The 25871-nt window shown below is 37.7% G+C and overlaps 1 protein-coding gene and 1 long non-coding RNA gene across 2 annotated transcripts; both read right to left on the bottom strand.

Annotated features, from left to right (window-relative positions):
* Positions 1-992: 992 nt before the first annotated feature.
* On the bottom strand, positions 993-13289 carry LOC134665502 (uncharacterized). Its single transcript, XM_063522476.1, has 9 exons — positions 13169-13289; positions 8964-9073; positions 8131-8242; positions 7795-7875; positions 4215-4447; positions 3601-3733; positions 3037-3142; positions 2222-2311; positions 993-1091 (listed from the first exon to the last, which is right to left on the bottom strand). Exons 4-9 carry the CDS (start codon positions 7824-7826, stop codon positions 993-995), a joined length of 693 nt encoding a protein of 230 aa, XP_063378546.1. The 5' UTR covers positions 7827-7875; positions 8131-8242; positions 8964-9073; positions 13169-13289.
* Positions 13290-13936: 647 nt separating this feature from the next.
* On the bottom strand, positions 13937-15002 carry LOC134665563 (uncharacterized). Its single transcript, XR_010098383.1, has 3 exons — positions 14922-15002; positions 14725-14815; positions 13937-14045 (listed from the first exon to the last, which is right to left on the bottom strand). It is a non-coding gene; the product is annotated as an uncharacterized LOC134665563 (long non-coding RNA).
* Between the last annotated feature and the right edge of the window lie 10869 nt (positions 15003-25871).

The following is a 25871-nucleotide window of genomic DNA, read 5'->3' on the forward strand; positions in this document are numbered from 1 at the left end:
TCTTCAGCTGATTTTAGTACAGATGTCACGGGTCTTGAGAGGTAAGAAGGAGCGTCAGTGTCGACGACACGGATATCAAACAACGCCAACAAATACAACAAATAATTTTGATTAACCATAAACTTAATCGACGCTCTTCTGATATAAACCGCGAATAAACTTAACAAGCCTTGTACGCCCGTACAAAGTTATCGCGAGAGTCGAGCTCACGTAGTTGTACGCAGTGTGTAACAGATGGCGCTTTTTTGCTGACATGAAGATCGCAACGGGCAATTCATATGCATGCGCTCATCCATAGTTTATATCTATGATAAAAGTGCAAGCCGAGCGCTTTCATTTGATACCAAACTCGACCATACTTTCTTACAAAAAAGATGACCAGAAATGCATGACCCCTCACAAACAGCTTTTTAGCATTTTAAGCTCTTCTAGCTTAATAACCTCTTGATAAAGCCTGCTCATAATTTAATGACTAAAATTTACTGCCCTCAACTACACGTTTACCCAATTGCATTTAAATTAGGACAAATTTACTTAAGTTCTTGAGTATCAAACTATCTTCTGACAGTTCAGCTTAAAAACATCGAAATGCCGGGACGTGCCGCTAGCCGGCCGCGTGTCCGAAGTCGAATGTAAGAACTTCGCTTCGCTTCGCTCGCTCGTTCGATTATGTGTAAGTTGTTTGTTAATTTTAATTTTTAATCTTTAATCTAATTGTAATTTAAATTTTATTTCATTTAAAATATGGACTGTCAAGTGTCTGAAATAAATTATTTTTATTTTATTTTTTATTTTTTTTATAACCCGTGCCAAGTTCCATACAACCACAACTGGTCAGCGGAATCTCCTGGGAATTTGCGAATAGGTATAACCAGGGATATGTATTAGAATGACCCAGCAGTCCTAATTCAGTCGTGTAATATTTATCTGCTACCTAGGAATTTTGCTTGCTAATTTTGTGAGATGAAAGTCAATGAACTACAGGAGTATATTTACCACGACTCGTCGTAAAGAATGCCTCCATCATACATCATTAGGCCGTAGCCTCCGTTTACATTCACAGCTATAGGGCCGTGGTTGATCAAAGCGATCTGTAACAATTATTAGAACAATACAGTATAAACAACGCCCATTTGCTCAAACAACACGCAATGCCTTATTATTAGCCGTAAACATTAATGGCTATGCATTTAATGTTTACGGCGAATAGGCACATAAATATATCGAGTCATGGTTATGTTAATGTTTCCTATTTACAGAGTACGGATTCAAAGGAACTTTATTGACAAAGTACCCTCTACCAGGCGTGGCTCACTCCGCGATTTCATCGCTTTGCAACAGGTAGCTAAATACAAGTACATCCGTTCCACACCAATTTTGGTGGCTAGCGATAAGCCGCGCGTGGCCACAGAAGAAATAATAGAACTACCGTACAGAAAGGACACTTCCTACAAACCCGAAGTTTGACAGCGATTCAGGGTCGAATCATGCTATCCCTTTCTAATATATGGCACTATCCCTTTCGGCTATTTAGGGTTGTCAAAATTCAAGTGATTATCTTATCTGTGGTCGTGCACGCACAAGGAAGTCAAGTGGTGCCAACCCTAATAATTGCTCGGAGCAATGCAGAGCCGAACGGAGCCGAGTTCGACCGAAGTCAGGAGTGTCTCCCCACTGGCGTGGCGCTGTCGCCACCTAGCGGCCATATCAAGACAGATTCTGTCTTGATCGTAACAGACGCGTTTTGTTAGAGAGTGAGTCTTCTGTACCTAGTACTATTATTTATTCTGTACCTCTACCTTAAGAGAAAGCCACTACGTAACTGCTGTATTCGTGTTCTCATATAAATAAGGCAAATTGTCAAACAAATAGTTCCAGGACAGGTCCTGAAATGTCTCAGGAGACAGGTTACTACTTTTCTTAGAGTTTTTTATTCAAGTTACCATCCAGCAGATAGTAATTTAGAGTCAGACCAAGAAAAGTCTGCAGTGATTATGATTGTTTGACAAGTGTCATTCTAAGCGTAAAACTTATATATATACTTAGGAAGTTTAGATAAAACTTGCACTGCGTGGGCTATCAAAATTGCTGCAGACTTTTCTTGGTCTAACTCTAGTTAGCACAAATATTTATGTTCTATTGGTCTAAATGAATTTGAGTTTTATGTTACTAAAATTGTAAATAATTATTATTCTTATTCTAAATAGAATAAATAAGGCACCTTGAGGGCATCGACACTGTTAGGGATGACATTCGTGTATCCTTTGATTTTGAATGTCTTCGTCATATTTTGCATCTTACAAAATCCATTCTGAAACAAAGAACATAAATTAAAAACATAAAGCATAAAAAATCAAAGCTGCTTACCGGTTTCCTTATATTACCGTTACCTTACAAGTACTCCGTTATGAGTGTTATGACTATCAAAGGAGTTGTTTAGAGCCACACCGCCACACAGCGTCTCCCTAGCTAGCATCGTCGTTTAATCAACTCTATGGCTGCTGCTCGAAGCAACGTTGGTGCCACTGCCCAGCGACGCCATTTTCCATAGCCGCCGCTCAAAAGACGCTAGTGTGGGGTAGCCCTTATAGGTTTGTCAGTAATATCGTGTAAGGTGTCCAAAGGACCCAAACACAAACCCATGCACGAGGGAGGATTACCTGTATTTTTTGTAACCAACAATAAGTAAAAAAGGAGAGGAGTTATATACAAAATAAAGGTGACGTCATAACTCCTCTCACTTACTCACTTTTTTTTTGGTGCTTCAGGTCAAATTGATTCAAATGGCCTAACAATCAATCGTACCGATTTTCATACTTTTAACACCCTTTGTAATGTTTTTGGTGAACCGCTAGCACTATACCTACGGTACTCAAAAACGTACGAATTTAAATTTTTAAATTTATTTATTTAAAAAAAAAAATCAGCAATTTTTATCTTTAACCTAATTTTGCGGTTTTACTAGCGTTGTGAAACCATATTTTAAAGTTAGTATGTAGGTCAAATTCGGTCAGTATTGTATGTATAGGTAGGTACCTTGTTAGTGTATTGGCCATATTCCTGTTGTAAGGGTAATCCATGCTTCATTATCCACTCGTAAGACTTCGTAGGACTTCCGCCCTTACAACCTTTATTTCCGTATCTGTAGAATTAGAAAACATTCTATTTTATGAACAAAATATATTATTTGTATAATCTTAATAATTTACTGACAAACCTACATTTAGTTGTAGGGTACCTAAAATAATAATGGTCATTTCGTAGTGTCTTCTTTTTCTTGACATAGAACTTTTATTGCCGGTCTAACTAATTATATATAACGTACTTATCTTGTTCTGTCAATCGAAAGAAAAATGTGGTAAGTACTAGTAGGTACCTATACCTTTCGAGCAGCTAGTGTGAGATACGAAATTTTCATAAAGTAGTGAATATTTATATTATGGGGCTCGAGCCCGTGCCCATTGACAAACTCGTAATTTACTGTGTAACATTAGTCACCCTCTAGTTAAGCAATTAAATTTGAATTCAAAAGATCTAGATCACTTACAGTGCAAAAAGCTTTATAATAAAATGAAAAATTTATAGTTTAAATTAAATTACCCCCAGGAGCAGTCTACGAGAGCTTGTTCACTTAGTTTCATCCAAGTACCTCCGTTGCTCCGAGCCAGGGCACCTTCCACGACAGCCGTCGCAGCAAAGGCCCAATCAGACTCACATCCTTCATTTAACGCATCTGGAATTCATTCGTCTTTCAGTTATAGGGTTATACTTGTAGCATATACCGGGTGTGGCCTATAACACGAGCAAATAATTAAAACATAAATCGTACTACTCAAACGGTGACACTTTTGTTCAACGACTTTTAAAAATTATGAAGTATTTAGACTCCCTATTTTTCATACAAAATAAATATTATCTTCAATGGACGCCATCCCCACGCCATATCATTGTGATTGTCGTTGCTTGTCACGCCTTAAACGTAACAAAATTCGCAATATAAGCCGCAATGGCTTAGAATAAACTTTAAAGTGTATTAAAAATCAAACCACAAGTTTTGTTTAAAAGTCGCTGAACAAATGTTGGCCAGTATGAGGAGTACAGCCTACAGTTTAATTTTTTGCTCATATTACAGGCCACACCCGGTATGTGACACCGCTAACTTTGAGTGTATTCGATGTAATTTCTCTAGATCTGTGGTTCGTTCAGGAACTTACCCGACACAGGACCTACAAGGCCCTCCACCCTCAAATCATACTCCTTAGGAACAGTGTTTGCTATTTTTTTTATTTCTTCTTCTGAGTAAGGAAAAGGTATGCTTCCGGTTTTAGGCTTTCGGTTTTCACTTTTCGGACTTCTGTACTTCGAAATTTCTTCATCAATACGGTCGGATAATTTATTTAGTGCTAGTTTATAGCCCAGATTTTTATTATTTGTACTAGTTACTAGCCTGGAAAGAAAGTTTAGATTAAAATGAAACGTAATGTCTTCTTCTTTACCCTGCCCTTATCCTACGTCATGTAGGGTCGGCACAACATGTTTTTCTCTTCCATTCTCCTCTGTCTTTCGTGTCCTTAGCACTCACTCCTTTCTTTCTCATATCCTCTTTCACACAATCCATCCATCGTTTTCTGGGTCTACCATACGCTCTCCGTCCATCAACATTCATCCCTAACATTCTTTTACGTAATGTAATATTATGAAATATCAAAGTACATTTGGACGTACTCGTAGTTACGCGAAAACGTTCCAACCCACAGCGACCCCATTTTGAGATAAACGCAATTTTGTGTTTTAGCGGTACACTTTTTCCCTGTAATTATTTCAGGCAAATACTATTGGTTTTACTGTGGAATGCCAAACTGGTTATTGAATGATATGCATATTTTTTGTAAATACATAATACAAGGGGCATATAAATAGGTAAAACGAGTTTGAAACGTTTTCGCTAAATTTAATTTTGTATGAAACTTGTTAAATAGCAATTATGCATAAACGTTCCAAAACGAATTTAAGTGTATGTAATGAATTTAAATTGACCTAAAGCATATAACATTGTTTTCTTCTTTTTGGTTATTTAAGTTTGATTGGTTAAGTTTTGGAGGAGGAAACAGTCGAGTACGAAACCTCGATTTTTGAGATTTTTACGCAGGATGTTTCGCCTGTCCTCTAGGCTCTGAGCAGCCCTACGGACATCCGCCTCGTTTTCCCCCAGGAGGGCTAGGTCGTCTGCATACCCAATAATTCGGTGGCTACCGTTCAACTCTACTCCGCCACCAGAGGCTATAACTTTCTTGGTGACATATTCGAGCACCAAGTTGAAAAGTATGGGAGAGAGAGCATCTCCTTGCTTGAGACCCGTACCGACATCAAACTGGTCTGTTAGGCCGACTCCCGTTTTCACCATCATCCGGAGCCGTCCGGAGGGTCGACGACCGGTTGGGCGTCCTAGGTATCGCTGGAGCGATGAGGTCGTGAAAGATCTGAACGAGCTCGGTGCCGTCGATTGGACAGAAACGGCGCATGACAGAGAAGCATGGCGTTCCTTAGTGTCAGAGGCCAAGATCCACTTCGGGTCACTGCGCCACGGCAGTAAGTAAGTAAGTAAGTATGTTTCGCCTGTGCTGCAGTTGTACTTATCGCACTAATTTTAAGGGCGGAGTCAAGTTTCTAAATAAGTACACAGACAGAAAAGTGATGGGCAATCGTCGACATTTAATGTCGATAATCTAGTGATGTAAGAAGCGCTGGTGGCCTAGCGGTGAGAGCGTGCGACTTGCAATCTGGAGGTCGCGGGTTCAAACCCCGGTTCGTACCAATGAGTTTATCGGAACTTATGTACGAAATATCATTTGATATTTACCAGTCTCTTTTCGGTGAAGGAAAACATCGTGAGGAAACCGGACTAATCCCAATAAGGCCTAGTTTATCCTCTGGGTTAGAAGGTCAGATGGCAGTCGCTTACTTAAAAACTAGTTCCTACGTCAAATCATGGGATTAGTTGTCAAGTGGACCCCAGGTTCTCATGAGCCGTGGCGAAATGCCGGGATAACGCGAGGAAGAAGAATCTAGTGATGTAAGAAGTTATCGATAAACCGTCTTGTGTGAAAATATCTAGATCATCCTGAGAGACAAGGGGTTTTGGGTTGAGAGGGAACACATTTTTGAAGTTATGTACCTATAAAATCTATTTTGAACTTTTTGATTCTAATATTTCAAAATTGAAATTGATATGAAATTTATTTTATTGCATGGTCATGGGTTTACAAAATTCTTTAGGTACAAGATTGGCGATTCGAAATCTCGCACGAAATATCCGAATAGAGATTGGGTATAATATTTTAATTTTTTGTTTTTTTTTGAGGTTGGGTGTTTCGAGATCTCGAGAGTCACACTTTCGAGATCGAGATTAATATCTCGACGAGATCGAATTTGACAAAGTAACTAAAAATGAGTTATTTTAATCAAAAATCTCTAAGAATTCCATATTCATAAATATGTCGGCGGCACATCGGCATATTTTTTTTTCAGATTCCTGCTACTCTTTTTAAAAAAAAATTGTAATTATAAAAAAATTTAAAATACGTTATTTAGTCTTTTCTACTTTACTCACTTTTTTGTTCGAAAGGGCATTTTTTGTTCTAAAAATAGATTCCTTGTCCTAAATTTATCCGAAAATAATATATTACATGCCCTAATAGGTATAGTTTTAGAGAAATGCAGCTCCAAGTGAAGCGCGGCAGTGTTGTACTCCCCCCCCCCACTAATTGAGAGGTGGCTCTCGATGTCTCCCCGGTCTGTATCTGCTCAAGACCAGCTAAGAATCAACTGTGCCAAGTTTCAGCGCATAGTCACAAAGTGCAAGGTCCCCATACAACGTTGTGCGCTAACAAACCAGCTACATGACATTTAATGACAGGTAGGTCCGCGGCGGCGTTTCGTTTCACATGTGCGTTTCGTTGGTGCTGTCATTTTACGGGAGCAAAGAGTAATAATGTTGCCACCTTTATTGTGAATAGTCCATTGATTGTTTTGACTAAATACATAAACTTAAATATACCATAGTTATTTATTTTGGTAAAAAAAATTATTTTCTCTCGAACATATTTAATAGCAAAAATGGATCAAGTATACGTGGATCGTTTATAGCAAAAAATTAGAAAATAATATATTATAATAAAATGTTCCAATTTATTTAGAACAGTCTTCGCAGCTTAAAAAAACAGTATGGATTAATCTAATAGGTTTCAAATTACATGGAACATTTTTGCAGAAATAAAAAATGTATAAAGATTTTGCAAAAACGTTCCAACATATGTACATGGATCATTTAAGAAAAAATTAAATGTGCGTTTTATGAATTTAGTATAATGTTTCAAGACAAGTGGAACATTATAACGATATGTTATTCTATAAGGAGTTTTTAACAATATGTTTCAGTATGCATGTAATGTTTTTACTTTATTTTGAGTACACGTCCTTGGTATAATGGTGGGTTGGAACATTTGGGTCAAACTTTATTGATGAAACTAACCTAAAAATACTAGCATCTTTGTGTGCACATGATGTAATATGTCAAAAATAGTACCCTGGTTATGGTAACTCATTTTCGAGTGACTTGTGGGTTGGAACGTTTTCGCGTAACTACGTCCATTTTGCAAAAGCTCGACGAGAGTGTCAGAAATAACTATACAATATATTATTATTTACTCGTACAAATAATAAAATCTAAGTATATGTCTAATTGGCTCATCAAAAGTCACTCTTACTCTAACTTATTTTAAAATGTTTCTTTACCTCCAACTTTTGTAGAAATTGCGTTTTCTCATTTCACGTTCTTCGTTATTGGCATATTGTTTTCCAAACTGCTGTATATACCTAGGAAATTCAAGAATATATATTAAATAAACAAACACATTATGCAACGATCGTTTATTGTATTTAATATAACAAACCGACACAACTATGAAAATGTTGATTATTTACAAATGTAGTTCAAGTCAATATATTCCATTGTTCTGGAGGTAAAATGTTTTCACGATTGTGTGTGTATACTCCTAGTAACTGCTGGTACCTAGTATCTAGGTTGAGTATAGGTATTAAATAAAAAACATGTACAAAAATTGTCCTTACGTAGAAAATGCATTATCAAATTCCTTAATTTCTTCGGCATTTAAAGTCAGGAGATAGTTATCATTGAATTTACTATCAGCTTGTTCATCATTTTTTCTGGTTGTGCAATTATCTGTAAAATAAACGATACTCGTACAAGTTGTCCGTACCGCAATGGTAGTTTTAAGAAAACATTAATTTGTGGATATTAAAATATACAAGTCTTAATAACTAATGAAAAACAAATTTATATTTCCTGTAGGCTCAACAAATAGATACATTACATGCAACTTATGCGGCAAGAAGTGCCGTGCAGCTATAGGCTTGTATAGCCATAAGCGGTACTGCATTGGCCGTTTCATGGTAACATTCCATTTCTGACCGCAGCTGCACTACTAGTACTGAACGCGTCGGTGTAAAGGTGACAGTCCATTTCCAACGACAGCTACACTACTGTTCATTTTACTATGGAAATTGACAATGACAGCGACGCGTTCAGTACTGGTAGTGCAGCTGTGGTTAGAAATGGAATGTTGCCATTAGAGTGACATTCCATTTCCAACTGCAGCTGCAATACTGTTCATTTTCTATGGAAATTGACAGTGACAGCGACGCGTTTCCATAGTAAAATGAACAGTATTGCAGCTGCAGTTGGAAATGGAATGTCACTTTTATTGTCATTTTCCATAGTAAAATTAACGGTAGTGCAGCTGTCGTTGGAAATGGACTGTCACCTTCAACCGCTCTTAGTACATCGTTGCAACAATCATCTGACAGGGATGCAGCGGCCATTGGCTATTGATGAGGTAAATACTTGTTGTTAATGTTTTAATTTATAATTTAAGTCAACTTACAGGTAATTTTAAAAACATCTAAATCGATGTCTTCGTTAAAGTTATAAAAATCCCAAATCTCGTAATTGTTTAAATATCCATGCCAATCATCAACCTCCTTGGTTTTGTATCTAAAAGCATAAAGAAGAACAACAATCATATATTAAACTTTTAAATACCCCTGCAGTGATTTTAACATCTTGAAGACTGAATCATGCCAGCGTGTAAATTGAACTCCATCAAATTGACAAAAAGTAAAAGGGCTATGTATGTATGTACTAGTACAGTCGCCATCAGATATATCGGAGCGGCCGAGGTGTTCACAATATCTGAACACGCACTCTAACACTTTGAAAATAGAGGCGTGTTCAGATATTTATGAGCGCCTTGGCCGCTCCGATATATATGATGGCGACTGTACACCCTTTGAGTTTGTTTGTTTTAAGATGCAATGCAACAAAAGAATACTTTATTTATTTCATGAAAGATTCAAATTAGGATGCAACAAGTATGTACATTTTAATGTACATTTAGACCCACGAGGTTAAAGTAGGAGGATATCTCATCATCATCATCATCTCAGCCATAAGACGTCCACTGCTGAACATAGGCCTCCCCCTTGGACCTCCATTCGTACCGGTTGGAAGCCACCCGCATCCAGCGTCTTCCGGCGGCTTTAACAAGGTCGTCCGTCCATCTTGTGGGTGGACGTCCTACGCTGCGTTTGCTAGTCCGTGGTCTCCACTCGAGCACTTTTCGACCCCATCGGCCATCTTCTCTGCGCGCAATGTGGCCTGCCCATTGCCACTTCAGCTTGCTAATCCGGTGAGCTATGTCGGTGACTTTAGTTCGTCTACGGATCTTCTCATTTCTGATTCGATCACGCAGAGAAACTCCGAGCATAGCCCTCTCCATAGCTCGTTGAGCGACTTTGAATTTTGAGATGAGGCCGATAGTGAAAGACCACGTTTCGGAGCCGTAAGTCATCGCTGGTAACACACATTGATTAAAGACTTTCGTCTTGAGGCACTGAGGTATGTCGGACGAAAAGACATTACGTAGTTTCCCGAACGCTGCCCAACCGAGTTGGATTCGGCGGTTGACCTCCTTCTCGAAGTTGGACCTACCTAATTGGACTACTTGTCCTAGGTAGATGTACGAGTCAACAACTTCGAGTACCGAGTTCCCAACAGAGACTGGGATGGGCACAACTTTGGCATTTGACATAAGTTTCGTCTTGTCCATGTTCATTTTCAAGCCCACCCGTTGTGAAACTCGGTTGAGGTCATCGAGCATCATGCTGAGTTCCTCCATCGACTTTGCCATGACTACGATATCGTCGGCAAACCGAAGGTGAGTGATGTATTCGCCGTTGATGTTGATGCCAAGTCCTTGCCATTCCAGGAGCTTGAAGGTGTCTTCCATTACGGCAGTAAACAGTTTCGGAGAGATAACGTCTCCCTGCCTTACGCCTCTTTGCAATGGAATCGCCTTCGTGCTCTGCTCCTGTACTCGGACCGACATGGTGGCGTTACTATACAAATACTTCAACACTTCGATGTACCGATAGTCAATATGGCATCGCTGAAGAGACTCAAGCACCGCCCATGTTTCCACCGAATCGAAGGCTTTCTCATAGTCCACAAACGCTAAGCATAATGGTAAGTTATACTCTTCGGTCTTCTGTATAACTTGCCGCAGCGTATGGATGTGGTCTATGGTACTATAGCCTTTTCGAAACCCGGCTTGTTCGGGAGGCTGGAAGTCATCAAGTCTGTGTTCGAGACGGTTCGTGATGACCCTTGAAAACAGCTTATAGACATGGCTCAGAAGCGTGATGGGTCTGTAGTTCTTCAATAGGCTGTTATCACCTTTTTTGAAAAACAGCACCACCTCGCCTCTATTCCATGTTTCAGGCGTTTTGCCCTTGCACAAGACGGAATTAAAGAGCTTCTGGAGGACTTTAAGTACCGGTGTTCCACCCGCTCTCAGAAGCTCTGAAGTGATTCCGTCTTTGCCCGGCGCCTTGTTGTTCTTAAGCTGCTTCAGGGCCATCCTAATCTCGTACAGACTGATGTCCGGGATATCTTCGGTATAATGTCGGGACAGCTTGGCTCTTGGATCTCCTACCAAGCTGTCGACGGGCTTTGCGATCGAAGTGTATAACTGTCCATAGAACCTCTCGATCTCGCCTAAAACCTCCGCTTTGCTCGACGCTATGCTGCCATCTTCCCGTTTCAGCTTCGTCAGCTGGCTTTGCCCAATAGACTTGTCCTTTGCGAACACTTTGGAGCCTTGGTTTCGCTCAATAGTCTCTTTAATACGGTTACGCTACGTCTTACGTAGGCGAACAACGCGCGAACGCGGCGCGGCGCGGCGCGGCGAAAGCGGCCGCCGCCGCGCCGCGCCGCGCCGCCTGACATTCGCGTGCAAATCGCGCCGCACCGCGTTCGCAACGAGATCGCTTACGTAGGACACTTCTATGGGCATCAAAGGATTGATTTCGCCACGCCGCGCCGCGCCGCGTTCGCGCGTTGTTCGCCTACGTAAGACGTAGCGTTAGTATTAAAGAGACGCAGATCATGTCGCAAGGACTTAGATATACGTCTATTGAGTTGCCTATATGACTTCGCGTCATCGGGAGACTGCAACTTTAGCGAGCGTCGTTCAGCCATGAGGTTTAAGGTTTGCTCGGTCAATTTCTGAGGTCTATCTTTACGGCGGGGTCTAAAAAACTTAGACCCTACTGTGTGGACAGTTTCCACTAGCCCGTCGTTGATTTCGTCCACTGAAGCCAAGTTCTCTAGGCAAGCAAAGCGGTTAGAGAGCTCGAGTTGAAAGCTTTCGGGGTTTTGAACATGGGCTCGAGTAGGTCGGAGCGTAGACTTCATCAGGCTGGACCTTTCAAGTTTAATATTGATATTCAGTGAGCCTCTTAAGATTCGGTGATCACTACCGGTCTTTACCCTGTTGATCACAGAGACATCGCTGAATATCCGTTTCTTGTCGGTCATGATGAAGTCTATCTCGTTTCTCGTGGAACCGTCAGGACTCATCCAGGTCCATTTCCTGTGAGGCGGCTTCTGGAAGAAAGAGTTCATCACGAAGAGTTCCTCTCTCTCCAGAAAGTCGGCCAGCCTCTGACCCCTAGGGTTCCGTTGCCCATACCCAAATTGCCCCACTCTCAACTCATCACCGCTTCTCTTGCCCAACTTTGCGTTGAAGTCCCCCATAACAACAGTAAAGTAGGTTTTAGAAGTATGTATGGCCCTACTTACGTCCTCATACATAGCCTCTACTTCATCATCGGAGTGTGACGAGGTCGGTGCGTATACCTGAATGACCTTCAGCGAATATCTTTTGGATATTCTGAGTATTAGGTATACGACCCTGCTCGACACACTGTCGATGGTTATTATGTTGTTTATGAGGGACTTGTGAACGAGAAACCCGACACCACCTTGGGACTGTTGGTCGCCCTCCCGGTGGTAGAGCAAGTTACCAGACTTCAGGGTTGTCGTGTCCTCCCCCTCTCTACGGACTTCGCATAACCCTACAATATCCCAGTGTAACCTGCTCAGTTCCTCTTCCAGCTCGCAGATCTTTTCGTCAGTCCTCATAGTGCGTATGTTGTGTGTTACCAGGGCCAGTCTTCGTCGGGGTGGGTAGCCGGATCTTTGCCGGAGATTCTTAGCACCCCTGACCCCGCTAATGCCCTGACCGCTACCATAGCCAGAGCACCGGGGGTCGCCGGAACCTCGGGGCCGTGGTTTGATTGTGCTCTGCATGATGGGGGGTGAATGCCATAATCGCCACGCTTGGCAGGCGGGTTGGCGATCGCAGTCGAGTACACCGAATTTGAGGGACGCTGCTGCCCGTCCACCGATGGTCTTGGACGTAGTTTCAGGACATATCCGGGTCCTGGACGTAGTTTAAGGACATACCCGGGTCCGGGAGGATATCTAGTTTAAACTAAATTATTTTTGGTTCTGCCATCATATAGTTTTAGTTTTAGCTTTAGTCTTTTACCAGGCCTCACTGAAAATCAGCGTCACGTTGTGTGTCCTAGGATACACAACGTGACAAGAAGCCGAGTGAGGACCTTTTGCCACAAATATTTATGTAATTTAATTTTAGTTTTGTGTTATTAGTTATTTATTATTTGTGCTAATAAACATTTCTTATTCTTATTCTTATCAATAGTAGGGTTGGGAAAGCATGTTCACCTTACGGGTATCCAATAGTTGGTGCCGTTATCAAAGTAGGCCCATAATGTCTTCTCAATTTGTGGCCTCGTATCCTCTGCATTTGTGAATTTGACGCAATCGATGCCTCTTATATTTTCAATACCTTGTAAATTAAAAAACAGATGATAAAAACACGAATATACATTATATAGGGTAACTGCTATGGTTTTAGGCTACATAGCAATAAAATTGGCCACTCTTAACAATAAGACTTGTATTGGCTTATTTCTTTCTGATTTGTTAGAAGTGGCCAATTACTATGAAGTGGCCAATAATATTAATAACGTCGCGCCGCCACACCTCACACGCCGTTTTGTTGTCTAAAAAGTGTTCAGAATGTTATTAAATATACATAATATTGTATTTGTAATACAAGCTTCGTGACCTGTCCTCATCAAAATAAGTTTTTGGCAAATATTTCATTTTTGGTACAAGCTTTTATCGCTGATTGTACTTTTCTTTCCACTGGCAATTAATACTCATCGAGACAATTCTAAAAACCCCAAACACAATTAGGTTAATTTCGTTGTTTTACTTATCACAAAGTTCCTATTGCCACCTCTGGTCTACACCATCAGATCAGCTCGATGGCACCATAATATTGCATTGTCACCCGACTTACGTAATGTATGCAAAATTTCAGCTCAATCGGAAACCGGGAAGTGGATCAAATTTAACTTGCAAGATTTGATTACAGACAACGGTCAGGTGAAACTAAATAAAAGCTTGTAAAAAGCTAACCTTGCTCACTGAGATCTCGTACTTCGGGTAAAAAATCTTCTGGTCTAACCAACATTGGCTTGATTTTAGTACACACTATTTTGTTTGTCTCTTCCTCTGTTGTCTTGGGATAAATCTGTGTCGGTAAAAAGGAAATAAACTACACATTAAAACTTAAGTTGTCTTGGTTCTTATACAATTCAATTTATATGGTAGTACAAATTAACTTGAGATTTTAGACACTACTATTTATTTTTCATACATCTTTACGCAAAGTTTGTCCATCGCGGTTCAACGTGCCAACGGCAAGCGTGATGGGCTCCTTTGCATCTGGAGGGGCTCGGGGCGAATTTTGTGAATAGTTTTTGTGTTTGTTAGTTGTTTAAGAAGATTTTTGTAAGTAGATTTTACAAGTTTTGAATTGTATATTTTGAAATGATATACCGGGTGTTGCCTGTAACACGAGCAAATAATTAAATCATATATTATACTCCTCAAACTATAAAACTTTTGTTCAACAACTTTTAAAAATGATGAATCCTTTAGACTTCCTCTTTTTCATACAAAATAAATATTGCCTTCAATGCAAATTTTTCATTTTCATTTTTCAAACCTGACAAAATTTGCAATACCGACTTAGAATAAACTTTAAAGAGTAATAAAAATCAAAACATTAGTTATTTTTAAAAGTTGCTGAACAAATGTTGTTCAGTTTGATGAGTTAGTACAGACTACTGTTTAATTTAATGCTCCTATTACAGGAACCACCCGGTATATCCTGTTAATAAAGGCGTAAATTCTTATATGATTTGTACCTCGTATTTTCCTCTGCCCCTTCTCGAGCCTATCGCGACTTTAATTACTGCTCCATTATTGGCTTCCAAGCGTGAATTCGTAGATGATCTCCTGTAAATAAATTTTATATCAAAAGAAGCTTATTTAAATTTAAACGTCAACGAACGCGCTAAAAATACATTTAAGTATACTTAATTTATAAAAATGATAATCTTACCAGTATTTAAAATTTTCCATCAAGCCAGATGACATATAATATTTTGTTGCTTCGACAGAATACTTAGGCGGCCATTTCAGGGGACCCGCGTCTCCTACTTTTACTATAAAATTGACCAATTTGATAAATTACAAAAAGATATATAGGTAAAAAACAAAAAAAAACATTAAAACGAGTAATATGCAAACATCTTGTTACATTCACAGTCTAAATAACACGTTTAAAAATTATTAGTTTTCTAATGAATTTAAAAATCATTATGTTTTTAGGGTTCCGTACCAAAAACGTACAAAAAGGAACAATTATGCGACTCAGTCCGTCTGTTTTGACCAATAAATCGAAAATGCCAAATGCATAACACGCATAGCTAGGTATGGTTAACATACAATAAACTAGGTACTTATGTATAAATATTTGGCATAAAGTCAATATCCCTGGTGAAAACCTTGAAGTATGGAGAAGCAGTCTTATATTTACTACCCTTAACAAAATCATTAACTGTATAAAAATAAACAAATACATTAAAAGTTACCACGAGATTCTTCCCTTTAAATAAACTGTTACCTTTTCTATTACGATAGCTTAACTAACTTATTTTTAATAATCGGCCAAGAGCATGTCGGACCATGCTCAGTGTAGGGTTTCGTAGTTACCATTCCGTCAAAATAGGCCAAACGGGGGCTATTAGTAAGTACCATACGTAAGGGAGTACCTTTGCAGCGCTATGTACCTACAGTACGTCTTTTTACTAAGAAAAGATTTTTTGCAATAACTTACAAACGACTAGACCGATCATGTTCGCTATAGTTTTCATTGAAAGTATTTATTATGCTCTTGTTTCACAATTATTTTCATATTTTTTTTGACCCGTGGTTCAAAAGTAAGAGGGGGGGGGCACATATATTTTTTCTTTCGGAGCGCATATTTCCGAAAATATTTACTATATTAAAAAATGCCTTTGAAAGACCTATCCAACGATACCCCACACTATGGGGATAAAGCTAAAAAAAAAATTAAAAAAACTTTTTGTATGGGAGGTATCCTAAAAAAACTTGTACTTTTTATTTTACCGTTCTGTCGCAATTCATGATTTATGTATACATGCCAAATTGCAGCTTTCTAGCAATAACGATCACGGAGCAAAGCCTCGGACAGACAGACAGACAGACCTTGCGAAACTATAAGGGTTTCTAGGTGACTACGAAACTCTAAAAATGGCAATGGCAAGTTTCAAAAGTATTAAAAAAATCTAAATTCACGCAGCCTTTTTCCAAAGTTAGAATTTTCTTACCATGCCTTCCAGCAGTCATATACACTGAGCAAAACAGCAATATCACTTTCAAGATCATTTTAACGTTACAAAATGCATGAAAAACAATCGCACTACATTTATATACGGACTGATAAACATAATTATTAATTAACAATATCACATTATTGATATGCAATGTGATATTTATAATGGTTAAGGACTATAAAACATATTAATGGTAATATGATAACTTATTGTTCATTAACTACCTATAAGCTTAAAGTTCACATTTCAAATAGCAAATACATTTTTTTTTGTTTATTTAGCTATTTACTAAGATTCAATTACTTATGTCAATTTTCGTCTAAAATACACACCTATAGCCCGATTCAGATTTTTATCAATTTATTATTGATTTGAAATGGTTTTGATACTAGCTTGAAGATCGTTCATGCTTGTCGATATGTCAAAGTCGTGCGTGAAATGCGCGCCAATATTAAAGTTAATAAGGGGCCCACTGATTAACAGTCCGCAGGACGGTATCGGCCTGTCAGTTCTGATCAAATTTTTGACATTTCCGAACAACTGACAGGCTAATACCGTCCGGCGGACTGTTAATCAGTGGGCCCCTTCAGGTAATCATTATTTTACTTGCCGTCATTCCTTCATGTCAATCCCTACACTATCAGTAAAAACGTCATTCCATCAAAGTAATGTCAGTATTCATGATAGTATCCGGCCCATAATAGACATCTCACATGCACCAAAAAGTGCGAACGAAAAGTCTATAATGGGACGATTGCTGATTGTATTTCGCCAGCAATAATCGGCATTAACAGCAAAAGCATTCAGGTGTTGTTATTTATTATGAAATAAATCGCTAATTAATAATAGCAAACATGAGGAAAAAGTGGTTTTAGTCAAATCTCATGAAATTTTACTATGATGTAATAAAGTCACCTGATTATTTTTTTATACGAGCGCAACTCTCTCAGAAGTATAAAATTTGACTGGAACCACATTTTCCCCATGTTTGTTGCTGGGTCCTTTGTATGCTTTGTATGTATGGTTGTTCAGTTATCTCTGGAGCTACATGTATCACCATATGGTTTATTTTCATGTCGGTAAAAGTAATTGCTAACTCACCATAATCATGCTAATGCAATAAATTTGGTGACATATTTAATTACAGATTTTCTCTTAATGAAGTAGGTAGGTACTTAACTATTTTATCAATAGGAACACAAATTTACCGATAATTTTAATTATAAAATGAAATAATTACTAAGTTGATTTAATATTCAAACCCTAGTTTCACCGGCGTCAAAGCTGTAGATATATAGCTCCTAGAAATATTAGCTAAGAACGCGTAGAAGACTATCTACTCAAGAGAATAGGTACTTACAGTCTGTATATCAATTACACCTAAGTCTACTTTCTTTGACATGTTCTAATAGGGTATACACAACCCTATAAAAATATATAATATATATTTTTATAGGGTGGTGTGTTTTTAAGAAGACAATAAGTAAAAAGTAGTCCCTTTCCCTGTGCCAAAGATCATATCAATCACACTTATGTAAGTAGGATATTGATAAACACCTACATAAATATTTCCTGACAAAAACAGTGCCGGTCGTTTAGTCAGGGTTTTTAAGAATTTTCGGGGGGCTATTTCTTCTTTTTTACAAATATATTATTTCTTTCTCGCCGAAGCTGGCTTTTGGAATAATGCAAAATGGTCGGTGAGGAGCGATACGCGCGAAACTAAAACCAGCCTTATTCACTTTTGAAAATGTCATCTAGACATTAAAAGCCGCGGGCAAAAGTATGTTATAAGAGGCAGTCGTAGGTGTAGACGTGATGCTTTGATAAAAACAGTGCATAAAATCACAGAACGCACCGAACAATAACCGAACTTCCATTCAAACAATCTAAACGAGGCAGAAAATGCAAGTTTATCCTTAACAGAAATAATCAGTGATCAATTATTCAGAGAACACTAGGGTTAATATGAGAGAGAAGAGAAGAAGAAATAAATAATAAGTGTTATTATTTATATGGCTTATTAATATGGCTGCAATCGTGTGTTGTAAACGGAGAGGACCCTAGTTCATAAAACGCCATAAATGCCATAGTTGAATTACTGATCATCGCTACCTATGTGCCACAACCATATATTCCGGTAGTGATAGGTTTATGCCTCCCACGCGGTCCCTTGGGCCTCGATAAATAAGAGATTAGCTGACGCGTCCAAGATCTCTGCTTCGGTAATTAAATTTTATTACGACTCCCTAAGTAAAATCAATGAGTTTGAAACTGATTCCAAAAGTACGAGGAATTTAAATTAATTCTTGTTTGATGTTTAGAGAAACTTGTTCAACTCTGAAACGCTATTCGAGTGTATTAATGACAACAGACAGCTCAAGATATCAGATCATGGCCACTTTTGTATTCATAATAAGTTTTTGGGAAAAATTTCATTTTTGGTACAAGCTTTTATCGCTGACTGTAAGTACTTTTCTTACGACAGACAACTAATACTCATCGAGACAATTCTAAAAACCCCTAACACAATTAGGTTGCGTTGTTTCATCACAGAGTTCCTATGGCCACATCCTGTCTCCATCATCAGATCAGCTCGATGGTACCATAATATTGCATTGTCATCCGATACATGCATGCAAAATTTCAGCTCAATCGAAAACCGGGAAGTGGGTCAAATTTAACTTGCAAGATTTGATTACAGACAGACAGACAACGGTAAGGTGAAACTAAATAAAAGCTAATAAAAAACACTAATACCACGTCGGTAGGATACGGATCGCCTGATGGTAAGCAGTCACTGTAGCCTATGGAAGCCTGCAATTACAAGGGTTACATGAGCGTTGCCGACCCTTTAAAAACCTATACATTTCTTTTTAACAACTGAAGGACCTCTCGAGAAAATCTCGGAAACACTCTTCTAATTACATATAAATCTACCAAACACAGGGAAGTTTTTGACTAAGTAATAGACAAACGGTCAACTAAGTAATGTTCCGTGTGCCTCCGTTTGTCACTTAGTCGTCCCTACAAATTTACTGGTGATATAACAGTTATTCGAAGTTGGATAAAAGACAAAAGTTTCAGTGAGGGAAATTGGCGTTTCATTGTACTCAACATAATTACTACTAATTACAACCCAAGTATAGAAAAACTAAATGTATTTGTATAATGGTGTAGGGCAACGCTTAACAAAAATAGTGCTTGAAAAATTCGGCGTACTTAATCACTCAGGTATGGCCTCAATTACCTTTCATAAATTATATTATATTAGATTCGAATATATTTGTCACAGAGAAAAAAATATTTAAACTAGTGCTACCACCAGTTTCGCACTGACATAAACGTTAGCGCGAGATGTATAGAGATTAAATTATGTAGACGTTAGGGTATATGTCAGTGTTAACACTGTCAGTGAAGCCTGATTTAGACGGCGTGCGAACTCGCATGCGAGTTTCATTGCATTGCGTGTTTTGATCGGTCGGTTGAATTGGACGTAACCCATTGCACGCAATGTAACTAAAAACGCATGCAAGTTCGCGCGCCGTCTAAATCACCTCTGACTCATGGTACGGGTAGGTATAGGTACTTACCTATAGGTTAAATCCTAAATCTAAGATAGGCTACCTCCCACGAATCAGCCTACTCAACTGTCAGTCATTTGTTTTGAATAACGCAGATATAATGTAATTGCTAGTACAAAGACTCAACGTTTGAGCTGTGATTATGTCAAAGATTATCCAGTTATTTATTAACAGCAAAAGAACAGATGTGAACAAATTGCTTTAGTGTTTTATGTAGGCGTTTGATGCAAACAAAGCCAACTTCTCCTTAAAATATGATTAAACCTACTATAAGCGGTTATATGTAAGGTGGTAGACATGCAAGTATGATTTTTAGTGGAAAAGTTATTTTTGTGCATTATTATGTATTTGCCGTGCCTTATTTTCCAAAAGTGTTTTTCAATAAAAAAGACACGTCAAGATTGTTTACCTTTTTTCTAACGCAAAAAAAGACGAACTCGAGTAGGTTATATATACAAATTTCAGATATATGTAATAGCATTTATCCTGCCTGGAGGACATACTTAACGGGTTAGGGATAATAGAAGGAATTCCTGTGGGCGTTGCCCACGGCTTCCAGCCAAATAAATCTTAGGCCGCCCACAAAAAAAACACTGAGATCTTTTAATGAAGACGAATCTCTATGTTCCTTTTGTTTGTTTGTATCTGCTCTCACGTTGGTTTATTTGCTTTCTATTTAGATTAAAGGATAATTAAATTTCGCGACGCCGGTGAACTCTTTGATATTTATATAATATATAAGTCTTATTAGGAATATTGCAATCAATTTATTCTGGATTATTCTGAACCAGTTGCTTTTTGAATTAATCTTCCTGGCTCATTAGCGCGAAAATTTATTCCAAAATGGCATTTAAATAGAAAATGCAATTATTTTACGGTATATGATGTAATATTTCCACTTTATAGCTTTTTATCGTATATCTAGCTGCCCATATACCAATAGGTACTATAATTAATTAATTATGTCGCAGTCTCGACCGACGCAACTATGCCTACCGTTTTATTTATACAACTTACCAAACCTCTGTTCGACCCTTACCAACAAACACGAATGTCTAAATGACGGATAAAGACAAACGATTATCAAGAGCTTGTTAGATTTGACGGGCGTTTATGACTAACGCCAATACTGTCTACGTTGTGTCATCATAATCATAAGCAATATATTATAAAACACTAAAGTGTGTTTTAAATTTTATTACTTATACAAATAACAAAACAAATCACAACCGACTTTTAATAGTCTCAAAATTAATTGCATGTAACCTAAATACAAACAGATAAAATAGGCAACAACAGAGATCCCACAGAGTACACGTCTAATTGATTTGCGTCAGTAAAGTTTATCTCCACAGGCAGTCTACCTTTAACGTCGTTTCTCAGTGAGGCAGCTATTAATATTTCGGCTGTGGCCATTTGTTTAGCTGTCTGCAAGCCACAGTGCGCTATTGTTTTATGTTTTATGGCATATTAAATGGTTTTGTCGGCATTTCCAGTGTTAAAAGGGGCAGCAAATAGGAAAGTAGAACCTAATTTGCCGTTACTCTCAGTAGTCTCAGTAAGTGGGCATTTCTCAGGAGGGCCATTTTTACGTGTCCGGGGCAGTAATTGATTGAATTTACTGTTCAATAAATCTGAATTAATTTAGGCATAATCTTCAGCTTATATTTTGTCTGGGACACTATCAAATTATTTATTTATTATTTATATAATACAAGAAAAAAAAATTCAAATGCCAAAAATGATGTTCGGTGGGCGTGTCCCGCACCCAGATTTTATGAAACAAAAAATTATTACTCAAGATGGGGCATTAGATCGGAGTTATTATGGGTATTCACGCATAAGGTATTAGTTAGCTTATCATATTCTTTATATCACAATATTGTGTTTGCTCAACACATTGAATAAAACCAAATTTACGATGTGTCCCGGGCCAGTGACTGATATCGGTGTAATTTGCAAAACATGTCGGTACTCCTTCAAAGTTGTAGACCAGGAACTCAGTGTCCCAAACATAGTATGCTTTAGTTGTGCCTTAACCGTTGAATAAAGTAGAGATCCAGTCACAGTATAATAAAGTGATTTTTTAAACGTTTCTTCGTCCTTCGGTGGGTTTGGTCCTATGTTTTTTTGAGATCGGTGATGCAATTTACTCCGAAAGTTTTAGTGCAATTATCGTTATGCAAGTGATTAAGAAATCCTCGAAAGTACTTTAATCCACCATTATTACATCTCCTCTGTATCATTCATTCTATTTCTGTAATTGCTAAAAAGCGATTAATTTTGATATCGCTGGTGTTGATTTCCTTGGTTTCAGTGGATTTTTTGACCACCGATATCAAAAAAGTGGTCACTGAATTCAAATCTTGCTTTGTAAACTAGTTTGTTGTACTAATTTATCATATCTAAAAAGTGAAGGATACGTTGTATAAACGTAAAATTATGTTTGTAAGTAAATTTAGTCATAGTAGGTACACGAAATCACTAGTTCACAATGAGAAGTTTTTTTAAACCAGACGTGTAGACTCAATGTTTCTTTCTGTCTTGATATTCTTTTCAAACCAATTAAGTAAATTATGTTAATTTTCATCTGTATCACCTGAGGCCCTTCACCTCGAAACCTTTAAACATGTCAGCCATGTTAAATAAATGTAGTCAATTAGATCCCACTTCTTTTAAAATAACTTATGTATGTAAGTACTATGCAAAAATAAAGTGGCCTTCTAATGTCGAGATCGCGTCAAAGGCACTGAGCGTACCTACTGATCGATATTTCTAAAGGATAGCCATAGACACAAATTGAATATAGCATATGTTTTAACAATCCTCAATGTCTTTTGTCTTTGTCTACTTAGCTTAAGTGTATGAGGGTGCTGGAGATCATAATTAATTGGTGATTAGATCTTCAAGCATTACTCGACCACTTCAAATATTATCGTTTCAAATTGATGGAGATCACGCTTTAAAACTCTGTTATTAAAAAATTCTTGTTTTCCGTATTGTATCACATTGCTTTATAAGTAGGTACATTACATATTTTTTGAGCATTGAACACCACTCAAGAGTGTATTGTTTATCGGGTGCAGGTAACATAAATTTCTTTTTGATGCGTGTGCGATCGGATTGCGTGAAACAAACATCTTATCTTTCATGGCTATAATAATCAAATGATTATAATGTGCGAATTTGTGGTCGACATGTCTGAAACTCGTTCCAGGACCATACATCACCCTATTATATGAGGACAGTCATATAGTGTGCGATATCTTCTATAGATGTTGATTTACAAGCCGTAATTTGTTATTTTAAAATCTTTAGTCTGTATTTATTAAATTTATGTAAGCTTTTGAGATCATTAGCCTTGTTACATCGCTTATCATCAAATAGGAATGAAAAATATGATTAAAATGTAATATAATTGAGATATAAAACTGAAATGTGATTTTTGTGTAAGCATTATTGAATTCGGTGACGCAAATTGATTTCAGTGCCTGTACATGATTTCGGTGTTTTTTAAATCTCAAATATCTTGAAAACTATAAGGTTCTAATGGAGGCCTCCACTACCAATATTTTTTATATTAAGGGTAGATTTTAGGAAATAAAGTCGCATATCATATAAGTTAAAAAAAAATTTGGCACCGAAGTCAGGCACCGAAGGTCATCTCTGAGAATCGCCCAAGTACATATTTATACCGGGTGTGGCCTGTAATATGAGCAAAAAATTTAACTGTAGACTGTACTCCTCATACTGATCAACATTTGTTCAGCGACTTTTGAAAATAACTTGTAGTTTGATTTTTAATACACTTTAAAGGTTATTCAAAGACGCAATGTATTGCGAATTTTGTTATGTTTAAGGCTTGACAAGCAACGTCAATCACAATGATATGGCGTGGCGATGGCGTCCATTGAATATAATATTTATTTTGTATGGAAAATAGGGAGTCTAAATACTTCATAATTTATTAAAGTTGTTGAACAAAAGTGTCACCGTTTGAGGAGTACAATCTATGTTTTAATTATTTGCTCATGTTACAGGCCACATCCGGTATACATAATATGTATTAGAATAAGTAAAATGGTTTGGCCGCAAATGTTCAAAACATTTACCCTGTATTACTTTAAAAACGAATCCGTGCCAAACAGTGAATCTGACTTCTTATACCAAAACCAGCATAATATTTTTGCGATGCTAAATATACTATTAAATAAAGTGTCTATAATAGTAGGTAACCTATAGGTAAGTAGCATGAGCATGACCAAAAGTATCTCAATAGGTTTAAGTCATCTATAGAAGGTTTGTCATATTCATAACCTCTAAAATATGCTTCCTTATGCGTACCAACGACTTGTCACGCGTGACCCAATAGAACTTGTTCAAAAGAAGTCATGCCTTACTCGGAACTGACACAATATTAAATTAGTACAATTGTGCACTCGATCTTTAATGTATAAAATGCTAACAAAGTCCATGTCAGTTGGATGACTCACGCTAGACCGAGGCCGAGCTGTCCGACATGTCATTTTCTATAACGGCTGATCGGTGATCACTTGGTGCTTTCCATAGAAAACGAAGCACCAGAAGCTCCGGCCCAGCCCCGGCCCGGTCTAGCTTGAGTGATCCTTGACATGAGGTCAAAATGAACATCTTGTATATAAACTTAATATATAATAGCATAATAATGACGGATCTCAACATCGGTTGATTATAAATAAATATCTACCGTAAGTATATTTGTTTATGATTCATACGTATAGCAAAAGGCGTCATACCCAACTTACATAATAATAATTATCTTTAAAAAAATGGTTGTCTGTAAAGTCGGTTTACAGACAGTCATAAGAAAACATTGATGAAAAATTGCATACTTTGGCCGTGACGTTACCATGGAGATCTGTCCACAACGTGATACTTTCGTGCATGCTAAGACTGGTGTTCATCGATTTATAAGACGTTATCACGTCAAAAATAAACTCTTTATTTTATATATCTACACATAATTCCTATTTTCCCTTAAAACTACAACATTTAAATAAGAGTCACTCCAACGAAGTTATTTGAGTTTTAGACTATAGTTGGGTGATATTACAGTAGCGGTTCAGATGACTCAAGAGATCACCGCAACCTTTCCGGCCCTTTTATTATTTAAAAGTGGATTGAACGTGACAATGGGAATTAACGGATACTCCCAAGTTCCTGATAAAGGCCATTAATCCATCACTGGATTGAATCGGCGGAAAAGGGTTCGGAAAGTCAACTAAAGTTACCGGAACAGCGGGAGTTAATCTGCTTATTACCCTGATTTTAATGAGATACAGGAGTTTAAAGTTTTGATGGCGGCCAGTTGTTGTAATTGAGCAGATGGCTCAATGGGGATTGATTAGATGATGTAAAGTTTTAATAACGGAAACAGGTCCGAAAAAGAACCTAAAGCTAACTGTAGGTACTCGTACTTGGAATTGATCAAACTTTTTAGTAAGTACCTAATTCGTAATAGACTTTTGTTACTTTTGTTCGTCCACCATTTTGCCTTGTTGTTTTTGGCTTGTGTTGTGGGCACTAGACCACGATATACCGCGTGTGGCCTGTAATACGAGCAAATAATTAAAACATAGATTGTACTCCTCAAACGGTGACACTATTGTTCAACAACTTTAAAAAATTATGAAGTATTTAGACTCCCCATTTTTCATACAAAATAAATATTATCTTCAATGGACGCCATCGACACGCCATATCATTATGATTGACGTTGCTTTGTCACGCCTTAAACATAACAAAATTCGCAATACATTGCGTCTTAGAATAAACTTTAAAGTGCATTAAAAATTAAACCACAAGTTATTTTTAAAAGTCGCTGAACAAATGTTGGTCAGTATGAGGAGTACAGCCTACAGTTAAATTTTTTGCTCATATTACAGGCCACACCCGGTATATAATACATAGGTATATATACATAGAAAACTTCCATATAAACAAACAAATAAATTATCTTACCAGGATTCGAACCCGATACCTTCTGCTTCGTAGGCAGGGTTCCCATATTTATGTAATTTCGGTGTTGAT

The sequence above is a fragment of the Cydia fagiglandana genome, chromosome 6 (assembly GCF_963556715.1).
Source record: "Cydia fagiglandana chromosome 6, ilCydFagi1.1, whole genome shotgun sequence".
Taxonomy (NCBI): domain Eukaryota; kingdom Metazoa; phylum Arthropoda; class Insecta; order Lepidoptera; family Tortricidae; genus Cydia; species Cydia fagiglandana.